General features: G+C 38.9%; 1 protein-coding gene across 1 annotated transcript in view; it reads right to left on the bottom strand.

Moving 5' to 3' along the window:
- The window catches only part of PON2 (paraoxonase 2), a 28,378-nt gene that overhangs the window by 3,834 nt on the left and 11,744 nt on the right, over positions 1-12,800 (bottom strand). Inside the window, exons 3-6 of the mRNA XM_025929494.2 lie at positions 8,601-8,656; positions 3,570-3,735; positions 2,907-3,033; positions 990-1,190 (exon numbers count right to left, since the gene is read on the bottom strand). Coding sequence (XP_025785279.1) covers positions 990-1,190; positions 2,907-3,033; positions 3,570-3,735; positions 8,601-8,656 — 550 coding nt within the window. The remainder of the gene's footprint in view (positions 1-989; positions 1,191-2,906; positions 3,034-3,569; positions 3,736-8,600; positions 8,657-12,800) is intronic.

The raw sequence follows: 12,800 nt of genomic DNA, 5'->3' as shown, positions 1-12,800 counted from the left end.
AAATTGTTCAGTGTGCTCAGGGAGTAAATGGGAAAGTTAATAAAACTTACTATCCTTTCTGTATGTGATGGTTGGACACATAGAAACAGTGAGATAACTCGGTGGGGGGGGGGGGGGCGATTTGGCAAAATCTATACAAGGTAACATTTAAAGGGATCACTCCTTGAGTAAGTGGTTCTATTCTGAGGGGTTTGTTCTATAGAAACACTTGTACAAATGTGGAAAGAGGAAGGGTTCATAGCACTACATTTAGCCAGTGCCCAGCTGGCATTTGAACCAGGTCTCTCTGTATCATCCCCAAACCTGAAGGTGGATCTTGCTGTAATGCTCACTTAGGGGGCTGTTCCTTAAAAATATCCGGAGGAATGCTGACAAAGTGCAGCCTGCTTGGGATTCTCTCTCTCTCTCCCTCTCTCTGCCCTGCCCCGCCCACTCATGCTTATTCTCTCTCTCAAAATAAATAAATAAGCTATAAAATAAATACTTAAAAAATAGCTGGAGAAGCTTCAGTGGTAAATGAGAAATACAAAGTACTTTTTATTTAAAAAAAAAAAACAACAGAGAAAAAGCCTCCTGCATATCCATTAACAGATAATTGGTTTAATCAGTTTAGGATCATGCCTATAATGGAATAATATACAGCCAATAAAACAAAGACATATTTATTTAAAGGAAACACATACCTCATACTTTAATATGTTTATGTAAATATGGTCCCACTCCATAAAAATTTGCATTTATAAAATTAAGTTCTACAATGATATATACCAAAATTTAGATATTGTATGTAAACACATAATACACACACACACACACACACACACACACACACACACACACATATGTATGTAATATACATACATATACCATACACCGAAATAATATCAAGAAAGCTTTTTACACTAGGGAAAAAAACAAAAGCAAAGTGAAGAATTTGGCCCAGCACCACGACTAAGGAGAAATGAAGATACTCTAATAAAGAATCATACTTTTTATCAGGTGAAATATTGATCCCATTTGCTGCATCAAACCCTTCTGCTACCACTTTAACTTCATCTGGACTGTAGTAAACAACATTTGCCCAGTGTAAGTTCAAGTATGTTTCCAAATACTTTAAGAAAGGATCAGAGAAATAGTGGTCATTGGTGGCATAGAAATGTGCCGGTCCAACAGCTATGATATCATTCACACTGAAAGAGAAAAAATAATGTGTGAGAGAAAATAACAAGACAGTTGGTCTCCATACTAAAGATTAAGTCTCTAGAAGGTGTACACAATATGTGCTTCAAACTTTTTGGTACGAGCCTTCCCAGGAAAAGCTCAGCTAAAATCAAATGGCTGTAGTCACATGCAACCTACTATAATATCATTTTTTCAGAGAACAGTTTTGTATGATAACAGGTAATCTGAAGACAGGTCATTTAGCAATTATGGCAGGACTATTATAAAAGAAAAGAGAACTTGGTGCCAACAGGGTATGTTTTTTGACAGCAAGAAATGTAGGGTTTAACAACAGTATGAAAGGACACGGCTGTCTATGGTACAGAGCTGGGTAGAACCTCATTGGCTGGTGAGCTGGTTAGGCCATCAATAACATTTACCTAGCTTCCATTTACTCAGTTGCTAGATTTTCCTGTATTGCTCTGCCTAGTGATTAGTCAAAGTAAAGGCCGACTGTTCAATTTCTACCTGACTCACAAAGCTGACCTGCCGAGACTAGTGAGCACTCGATAAACACTTGCAGAGAGGCGGATGATGAAACTGCCATAGTAAAATGCTTCAGGTGAGAGATTTATACGTGAAAAACAATTACATTTTTAAAACTAGTTAGGCAAGGGTGTTATTAAATTTAAATTCCAATTACCCTATGCAAAAATTTCTGAAAGAGCCTCTTTCTTCTTTGTTAAATGGAAAACAGAGCTACAGGGAAGGTGAGTCCCCTCTTTCTGAAAGAGTACCGTGATACAGAGGCTGCCTGGACAGTATTTATGCTCCTACGTATCATGAGGTGCATTTTTGGAAGAATGATTGGAAGTTCCATGCATAAGTCCTAGACAGGGATGGAGAAATTAAAAATATGCATCAAGTTCAGACTTAAAAGAAGCAGTAGGCTGGGGCGCCTGGGTGGCTCAGTCGGTTAAGCGCCCGACTTCAGCTCAGGTCACGATCTCGCGGTCCGCGAGTTCGAGCCCCGCGTCGGGCTCTGGGCTGATGGCTCAGAGCCTGGAGCTTGCTTCCGATTCTGTGTCTCCCTCTCTCTCTGCCCCTCCCCCGTTCATGCTGTGTCTCTCTCTGTCTCAAAAATAAATAAACGTTAAAAAAAAAAAAAAAAAAAAGAAAGAAGCAGTAGGCTAAGGCACGCTGAGCTGGGATGATACACATGATTCTCTTTTGGCCACATTATCAACTGGCTGTATCTTCAGGAAGTAGGAGCGATGCACTCCCAGTCTGTACCCCTCCAGTTCTGTGGAGCCATTAGCCCACAGCTAGCACTACCCCTGTGAAAGCACATTGTATCAGTCCCATACAAAGCACACAGACTTCATTTAAACCAGGCCACTCCTCCTTAGCAGGACAACTATTAGTATTTGGACGATGAGTCATCTGAAATGGAAGGTGACAGCAGGAAAAACAGTGAGGTTTGTCTTCTACTCCCAAGATGGCCCTGAAGAGCATCTCCCCTGTAATCCAGTGTTTTATCATTTCTCAAGGGAATCCTCACAGAGCACTGATTATTATGAGTGCCAATGACTTTCCCTGCTCGACAAGGAAGCTACACACGCACATATTTATGTATGCGTATATATACATGTATTTTACCTCTTCTCAAGGCTGAGAAGGACCATCGTGGGGAATATATGGAAATGCCAGAGATAAATCGGAGAATGAACAAAGGGACTGAGTACCTTGGAAGAAGTTCATGTTTGATTGTTTTTAGGTGCAAAAGAGAATTTTCTTCTTCTTCAAATTTAAAAATTTCCACTGTATTCTTAAATTCTGGGTGGTTTACAACAAAGAGATAAACTGTGTCATCTAAAGAATTGAAAGAACAGAGTTAATTTACAAGACATAACCATAGGACCTCTGGGCAGACACTGACATTTAAATACCACAGGCGAGGAAAGGTTGAATGTATAAACTGTTAGACGACCTAACATCATTCTTCTTCCCCTTCTTTCCCATCACTGTCTGGCTGGTGTTATTTCTGATCGTTGGTCCCCTGACCTTTAAGAAAGAGTGTTTCCCACTCCATATACAGAATTCATGAATAATCTGTTTATAGTTTAATTCAGAAATATAGCTCTCTTTTAATGCAATAATCATAGGTCTGTGAAAAAGGTTATGAAATCTAAACATTCTCTCAGGTGTTAACTGTTAGAAATTTCAAATGTAGCCTAAGTTGCTGCTAGCTGGAGAGGCAAATGATCAACTTATTTGTATGAAGAATACAGAAATAATTCATGAGTTAATTGTTCTTCTCTTACTATAGAAATGATCCAAATCTATGTTCCACAGTCATTTGCAAACCATGATAAGTTTCTTAATGTGGGTAGCTCATCAGCTCTTACCGCGGTCTATGAAAGTGCTGATACCATGTGGATTAAACGAAGCCAAATTGAACCCACGGCTGATTCTTAATTCCAGTGCCCTCGGGTTTTCTTCTTTTAGATCCATCATTAGTATCCCTCCAGGCTTATCTGGGGAAAAGCTGTGGAGTCCTGGACACTTTAAACCCTTTTCAAAACAGAGGAAAAAGTTAAATATAGAGGCTTAAGTGTGTTTATGGGCTAAAATGGGCAGTATAAATAAAAGATAAATAGATCCTTTGATTAAAGGTGGTGGTATTAAAGCTACAAATGGCAAGAAAGCAGCGAGGAGACAATAGGAAAAATGGGAATTGGGGGCTGGTGAGCTGCAAGACGAACAAGAAATGATTTTTCTGAGTTGAAGCACAAGACCAGGGGTATAGTCTCTTAAGTGGATAACCACAAAGTTGGTGGCCCGGAAGATACCAGGCAGAGTTGAGGATGGGAGAAGTGAAAGTTTACATATGGACTGAAGTCTTGGTGAATGGCTGCAGTCAAGACTCCCCTCCTTGTCTCACACCCCAGATCCAATCTGTCAGGAAGTCCTGTTGACTTTACCTTGAAAATATAACCCTTCATAAAGATGTGAACATTCCCCCTGACCTTTTCCGTGACTGCTTTGGCCCAAACCACCACCGCAATTGTGGCAACAGTCTCACAACTGCCCTTTCTGCTTTTTTCTGGCTTTTCCCTATGGAAGACTGGTCTCCCATCAGCATCCAAGTTATGCCGAGGATGTCATGCCTCTGACCAAAACTCCATCTCACTCAGATTAAAAAGTGGACGTTCTTATGATTTACTAAAGACCCTGTATGATCTGCCCTGCTCATCCTCCTACACCTTCCTCGACCGCAAACACTCTAGGTCTCTGCTCCCATCTCCTATTGGCCACACTGGCTTCCCTGATGGTCTTTGAACAAACCAGGCACATTCTCGCCTCAGGGCCTTTATATCCATTGCTCTCTCTGCCTAGGAACGCTACCCCCCCCACCCCCCACCAGATACCTAAGTCTCCTAGATTCTTTATCTCTGTTGTCAAAGGTCACTTATTGCCATTTGACATAGATACATTTTTACACGTACATAAATGGCAGCCTGACCACACCCTCAGCATGGCTGTCCCTCTCCACTGCCCCACCTTCCTTTATTTCTTGTAAAAGTACTACTACATCTGACACATATTCATTCTCTCCCCATTGGAACATGAGCCAGGACTTTGCCTCCTTTGTTTGCTGCTAGATCCCAGGGCCTGGAGCAGTGCCTGGCAGGTAGTTTGTCCTTTTCCCACTGATTGCAACTATCGCCTTTATCATGAACTAGACCCCTCTTTATATATTGATCTGTTTGGGGACTCATGCCTATTCCTGTACCAATATACCGCTTTTTAATCTCTATAGCTTTGTTTATAACATACATATATACATGACTATATATATGTATATATATATATAGCTCATTTATTTTCCTGTATAAAATTTGAAAATTAAGTTGCTATTCTGAATGGAACATTATTTTTATTTTTATGACTATTGCATTTTCTATTTGTTTTTTCCTAGTGCATGAGAAGGCGAGGAGTTTTACATGTTCATTCTGAATAGTCTGATCCAACCATTTCATTGAACTCTCTCTCCCCTTAGGTCAAACAGCCTGTTAGTTGAATCTCTTGGATTGTTTAAAAAGCAGGTAATGACAATGTCTGAAAATTATGGCAGTTTTGACTTTTTTTTCTACTTCCTATTTTTTTCTTGTTTTATTGGGTTATTAAGAATTCTAGTAGAGGGGTGCCTGGGTGGCTCAGTCAGTTAAAGCATCTGCTTTTGATTTCAGCTCAGGTCATGATCTCACAGTTTGTGAGTTCAAGCCCCGTGGGCTCTGCGCTGACAGCACAGAACCTGCTTGGGATTCTCTCTCTCTGCTTCTACCTCACTTACGTATGCTCTCTTTCCAGATAAGCAAATAAACTTAAAAAAATTGTTTCAAATTAAAAAAAATAATAAAAAGAGCTCTAGTAGATTACTGATGGTCACAGTATTTGGGGGCACTGTGTCCCTTTTTTAAACATTTATGGGAAGGTAGCACCAGTGGTAATGTTACACCACTGAGAATGATGTTTGCTGTAGGTTTCAGAGAAATTACCTTCTATGTCTAGTTTTCTGGGATCCTTCAAGCAGGAACGAACTGTTGCATTTTTATTCAGTGTTTTCTGGGGACCCACTGAAATGACCTAGGTCTTTTCTCTTTCAAATCTTTTCAGTCATATTTTATGCAAGTTTAAAAGAGTGTACAAAAATGAAGTCTCACTTTGTGTACAAAATTGAACATAACAGGAATTCTCCCCAATTAAAAAAAAAATCTATCAAAATGCTCTAACTTCAAGGCTGGCAGGCTCAGCAAGCAGAAAACTGGAATTGTACTATTGCTACATGGGAGTGCCACTTCTATTTTGGAGCACTGTCCCATAAACAAGAGCATGATTTCAATGCACAGAAAGCAGGGATGGTGATAACTATTCATGATTATTTTAATATTGCCCATCACATAAATCTGTTTTTTTCCTCTTTTTAAAAGTTTTACTTATTTTTACTTGCAGCAAAATATACGTACCAAAATTGATCACCTTCACCATTTTAAGTGTAGAGTTCAGTAGCGTTAAGTGCATTCACATTGTCATTTAAATCTTTTTTGTATTCTATTCTGTGTCATACAATTCTTCAGTAAGGGTGATGTGGGGCTGGAGGTAACCCTCAAACCCACAGCTGTGCAAAGTGTGGAACAGGATGGGTTACATGGGCTAACATGCTTGGAGGAAGAACAAACAGCTGCCAGGAGGTACACATTACTCGTTACTCATTTAGAAAGAAGTACATTCTGGGAAATAGTAGAGACAATGCTGAGTAATGTAAAAAAAACAGCAGTTAAGTGGGATTATTTCTAAATTTGAAAAAAAGAAAAGACAGTCATATCACCAAGGAAGGACAAAAAAGCTGAAGAAATTCTGTTGACATGCCTACAAGATCATTATGACTATTCTAAGCCCCTTAGTGAAAATGGCTATAGATTTATGTGCTTGGAGACCTCACTCCTCCTAATTCAGATTTATTCCTATGGGGGCTGAGATCTTGAAACAGGTGAGTTCTGGATTACACAAATCTCTGAGAACACGTCCTTTGCAAAACAAAAAACAAAAAACAAAAAACCAACACCAACAACAAACACAAAAAACCAAAAACCAAAAAGAAACACATACACACACACACACACACACGCACACACACACCTCAGCAAGTGCTTTCTACTTTCCTCAGGATTTTTGCGCCTGTAGTTATGAATAATTTTGATGAGGAATACCAGTGTTTTCTCCTAAGCCTATAGACATATGTGCAAGCATGTGCTTCCAAACAAACAACCCAGAGACCTACTAGAAATATCATTTTACTCATTCTGTGTAGGTAATTAAATAAAACTTGTCTTTTGAAACTGTATTTTTTAAATTTCATATAAATATTAGTGTGTCTGCCAAAGCCTACAATGTTTCTTTTTTCCCTCAGTGGTAACAACCAACTGTTCAGTCTTTCACCTAAAAACTATCAGGAACCTGAAGAGTGTTCTAACCCTCATTTTCCTCTAAGCCAAGTTCTCTCAGCTTTCCCATACCTCTCACAACTGTTTTATTAGTGCTGTGACTCTTCAAAAGTCCCTCTATGGTTTCCACATCTGAGTCTCAGAGCCTGAAAACGATGGATGCTGAGAGGGAACAGAATCATTACAGGCTGCCTTCAAATTCTGATACGTCTTGGGGCACCTGGGTGGCTCAGTCGGTTAAGCATCTGACTTCAGCTCAGGTCATGATCTCGCACTTTGTGGGTTCAAGCCCCACGTCGGGCTCTGTGCTGACAGTTCAGAGACTGGAGCCTACTTGGGATTCTGTGTCTCCCTCTCTCTCTGCCCCTCCTCTGCTTGAACTCTGTCTCTCTCTCTTTCTCTCTCTCTCAAAAATAGATAAACATTAAAAAAAATTGTTTTTAATCTGATACATCTTGCTCAAGAAAAACCAAACCCACAAAAATGCCACAGATAGTCACTGGCACCCAAGCCAGGGAAGAAGGGTGATCAGAACTTCCTCATCTCCCACTTACAAAGTTTTCCAGTTAGAGGCTACTGGTGAAGGTCAGAACACAGTCAATTTTAAAGACTTTCTACTGTATACCCAGAAACGTGACTATTTTTCATCTTCCAGGAATGAAGGCAAAAGTGAAGGTTATAAATAAACTCAGTTGATTATTTTCCACTTATGACAGGCTATTCAGCGGGAAAAGGAAAGAAACTAGAAAAAGAAAAAAGCCTTTGTCTGGGAAAGTTAGTATAGTGTTTGAAAATAAACAATAACAGCAAGAGTATAAGCTTAAAATGGAGGATCTAATGGAAAGAAAGAGATGCTTTATTTATTTTATTTATTTATTTATTTTTAATGTTTATTTATTTTTGAGAGAGAGAGAGACAGCATGAGCAGGGGAGGGACACAGAGAGAGAGGGAGACACAGAATCCAAAGCAGCTCCAGGCGCTGAGCTGTCAGCACAGAGCCCGACGTAGGGCTGGAACTCACAGACTGTGATATCATGACCTCGGCTGAAGTCAGATGCTTAACTGACTGAGCCACCCAGGCACCCTGATGGATGCTATATTTAAAAGAACATAATGTAGTATGGAATATCCATAATAATGCCCAAAATATCCTTTTTAATAACAAACTTCTGAAACACAGATTGCATTGGAATATTTTAATGCAATGCAGTAGGCACGTAAAGAGCAGCTCATCAACTGGCAAAGACTTGTTTATCTCTACATTTAGATAAGCTTGAAGACATTTTCCCAAACCTCGTTTACATGGTCTTTTTTGTTCAAAACATAGTTTTGAAAGTGAGGAATTAAAAAAACAAGTTCCTGTCCTGTAGGCCTCCTCAAACTCTCTTGTACATCCTCCACTGAGACTGGGGAAAGAAGGAGATACTCACCACACTAAAGAAAGCCAGACCATTGGGAAGTATGTCAATATCATCTGCGCCAGCCTCTGGAAGTCCAAGAAAACAGATAAAGGTTATGTTCAAATTCCATTATTTGTTAGATACAGCACAACAGGGACTTTCTTTACTTTACCAGTGCCTGAATTTTTAGGAATAGTTCCAATTTTTTCTGAGGAAGCACTCTCTTTAATACACATCCATCGAAATCCCTTCCTGCAGTGAACCTCTAACTTTAAATGTTAGATATTTTATGTTTACTCAAATCAAAGTCAAGTAATCACCACACTTCCAGATATAATACAGAAAAAGCTGACATCTGTACACTCTTATGATAAACATCCAGATGTCTGTACAAAAGTAATTGACATCAGGGGAATATTACTTTCAGAGTGAAGGGCTCATAGTCATTTAACCATGCAAATATCCTTGTCCCTTTCTCTGCTCATTCAATCTGAAGCAAACACAGACATTTCTCTCATTAACAGAGATAAAGCACCTGGGATTATATATTCCCTCTTTTAAAAACAATGTCTGCTTGTTCTCATAAGCAAAGAAAGCTTTCCATTTAATCTTTAAATTTAGGCTTTAAACTAGAGAAAACAACTAGCAAAAGAAAATTAATGAAAAATACCATGCACCTAAGCCAGCTGAATCTTCTAACGGTTGTCTCTGAGCAGGCTACAATTACTATTGATTGTTTATTGATTGTCTTCAGTGCACTCCACACAGCACAGCAAATAATTAGACATAAGACCTTCCCAGTGGTCTCACTGTGTAAATTCTGCAGACAGATAATAGACCCAAACACAAGAAAAGAGGAATAAAAATGGCTTAGATTAAGCCAAATCATGACACATTCTTTGAGTCCACAAAATCCAATCTTCCCCTTTAAGACCTCTCCAAAGGATTTCTCCAAGATTATTTCTAGGTTGTCAAAAACAAACAGCATCTATGCAGCCATTTTGGTTTTGATTCATGAGTTTGCATTTGGTTGGTTGCCTCCAGTGTCGCCGGCTCTATCACAGTGGAGAAAAGCAAAAGAAAATACAAATGCCAAGAACTTCAGTTTGTAAAGAAGACTGCAATCATGAATACATGCAATGCCTGCTCCTTGGCAAGAAGATATATGTGTGAGTGTATATATATATATATATATACACTCACACATATATACATATATATGCATACACACACACACATACACATGCTTTAAGCATGGCATGATGGAGGAGTTCTTAGCCTGGTCTGTGGATTCCTAAGGAGCCACAAATGGGTTCCAGAATCTATGAACTGGTTGAAATTGTATGGAAGGCAAAATGGCACCTGGATGTATGGCTGAGAAATCCTATGAAAAGGATGAACCTTGGCTTTCAGTAGGTTGAACAAAAGGTCTTTAATAGCCCCAAAAAGTTAAGAATCACTAGACTCTAATCCCAGGGTTCTCAACTGGTAATGAGCAGGGACCGGGGGACTCTACGCCACATGTATGTATATGCAAACACAAACATACACACACACTCACATGCACATGTCAGTCCAAGTTTTGCTTTCTAGACCCATTTAGTAGGAAGCCAATTAAATAAAATTTGTTGTGGGGTGCCTGGGTGGCTCAGTTGGATAAGCATCTGACTTCGGCTCAGGTCTCACGGTTTGTGGGTTTGAGCCCCACGTTGGGCTCTGTGCTGACAGTTCAGAGTCTGAAGCCTGCTTTGGATTCTGTGTCTCCTGCTCTCTCTCTCTCTCGCTCTCTCTCTCTCTCCCTGCTCCTCTCTCTCAAAAATAAGTAAACATTAAAAATTTTTTAAAAATAATAAAATAAATAAATAAATAAAACTTGTTGTTCTTGAAAAATTACTTGAAACAATTTAATTTCAACATATACATGCTTATGCACATAGAACAAGAAAGGATATACAGAAAAAATTAACAATGGTTCTTTAGGTGGTAGGATTATGAATGATTTTCATTTCTTCTTTATACTTTTCTTTGTTTAAAATTTTCTACAAATAATAGTATCGTTTTAGTAATCAAGAAAAGAACAATGTTTGTGAAAGGTATTTTCATTTCAACTATATCATAACTTCTTTGTGCAATCCCATCACCTAATTCCAAGAAAAAAAATAGTAAGTCTTATCTGTAGCTTTCTTTAGAATAGTTTCCAGATCTACTCCCTCCATCTTCATTTCTATATCCATTACTACAACAGGATTTTATCATTTCCTATCACCTCTTGGGTGTGATTACTGCAAGCGTAGTCAATACTGGAGAAATTTTTTTCTCCTCTAATTCAGTAATAGCAGTAGTACTAGTACTAATAATAATAGCTACTAGATATTGTGTTTACCAAGGGCTAGACTCCTCGCAAGTACTTTACATACATTATTTCACACAATTTCTATATCCCTTGGAAGCAATATTATTATCTCTTTCTTTAGAGTAAAGAATACAGAGCGTTTGAATGGTTAAGCAAATCGTTCAAGGTCACAAACTGGGAAGCTGGGACTCAAGTCTTTTCCTTCTGACTTAAAAGCACACGAAAAGAAAATACAACGTAGCAGTGAATGAATTTTCTATGTCAGAACCATCCCCTGGTTCCTCTCTAAAGACACTTTACTTTGTAAATTTGACTGTGGTCAGTTCCACATGTTAGCTTTTTCCCAAAACGTTTTGCTTCCATTCCTCCTACCAAGATCTTCCCCAATCCATATTCGGTACTTTTTGTTAAAACCTCTTTCAAAACCCTCTTGCTCTAGAAAGTCTTCTAGCTTACTTAGCGCATCAGGTTTTGATCTATTTTTTATTATATCTTTGGTAATTATCTGTGTCAGAGATGGCTAACTGCTCCCCAGTATCCATATTCCCCATCTTCCTTTTCAGCTACAGGCACATGGCAACCCAGCTAAGGACATTTTCTACCCTTTCTTGAGATACTTGTGGCCATTTGCCTAGGTTCAGGTTAACAGGATGCGAGAGTACAATATGTATGCAATATCTGGGTAAAATAAGCTAAAGCTAAAAATAATATCCACATAAATTTTCTTTCTATCCCTTCATGTTGGGAAATGGCAACAGCTGGAGTTGGAGTCTCCAGTTGGAGACTCAGTTGGAGAAAGCAGCAATATGGTGAAGAGACTTGTGTTGCTTCATCAACCTTTGTCCCAGATTAGCCACATGGAGCACAACCATCTAATCACCTAGGCCATTTGCTTATCTTTGGATTGGACTGCCATGTAAAAGGGAATAAATTTCTCTCTCCTCTCCTCTAGGCGTAACTTTATAACACCATTGCCCTTGCCATTCCCAATAGAGTATCCGATATGTAACGTAACTATTTTTCTCCACTTTTTTGGTTCACTGGTGAGGGAGGTATGTGTGTTAGTCACTCTGGGAAAAGATACTATATTGCAAAGAGAATTTGCCAAACGTCTCTGAGTCTTGGGTCCTTATCTATTATATACAGAAGAGAAAAAAGAAAAAAAATCTATTATCTCACAGTAGTGTACATTTTGTTTTCCTTTCGTAGAAGACTATAAAGTAAATGATCACAAGGGCTACCAACTTTAATGCTTTTTTTTCTTTTAAATCTCCCCAGCAGCATTTGTTGTAAAGGTCTTGATTGCCAAGGGTATAAAACCACTAATTAACTCAAGAGAGACAATCCATTCAAAATTTTCTTTTAGTCCAGGACTCTGAATGCCCGCATTTTCAAAGACATTTAGAAAATGTTTTAAGCTTTTAAGTCTCTATAAATAGACTTAACTAGATCCTGTCATTATAATTTTTTTATTATTTAGATGTTGATATTAGGCCAAATCATGGGTGTGTAAGAGCCTGGTTTCTGTCCGTAAGATACAATCAGAAGGAAAACTAAAAAATAGGATAGTTGAGCTTACTTGGTGCCCCCGCAGAAGGCACACATCTGGTATGGCATGTGGTAGGTGATTATTATTTATTAAAACAGAAAGACATGAGATGATATGTATAGAGCACCCAAGAGTTGCGAAGAGTTCATTTCTAGTCACGGTGAATGCAGCACCATAGTGTGTGTGGGTGTGGGTGCTGATGGGGATGGAAGTGTAGGGAAAGTGGTCTTACCTCTTGGAGGGATAGCTGGCTTCAAGTGCGTGGCTACTACTGTTTCCCAAAGTGGAAACTGACAAAGAGAACCTTTCAACCCTTGTTGCCTACCAT

This window comes from Puma concolor, chromosome A2, assembly GCF_028749965.1.
Source record: "Puma concolor isolate L17-30 chromosome A2, mPumCon1.1.hap2, whole genome shotgun sequence".
NCBI lineage: Eukaryota > Metazoa > Chordata > Mammalia > Carnivora > Felidae > Puma > Puma concolor.
The sequence above is the reverse complement of the archived record's forward strand: the minus strand, read 5'-3'. Positions and strand labels throughout refer to the sequence as shown.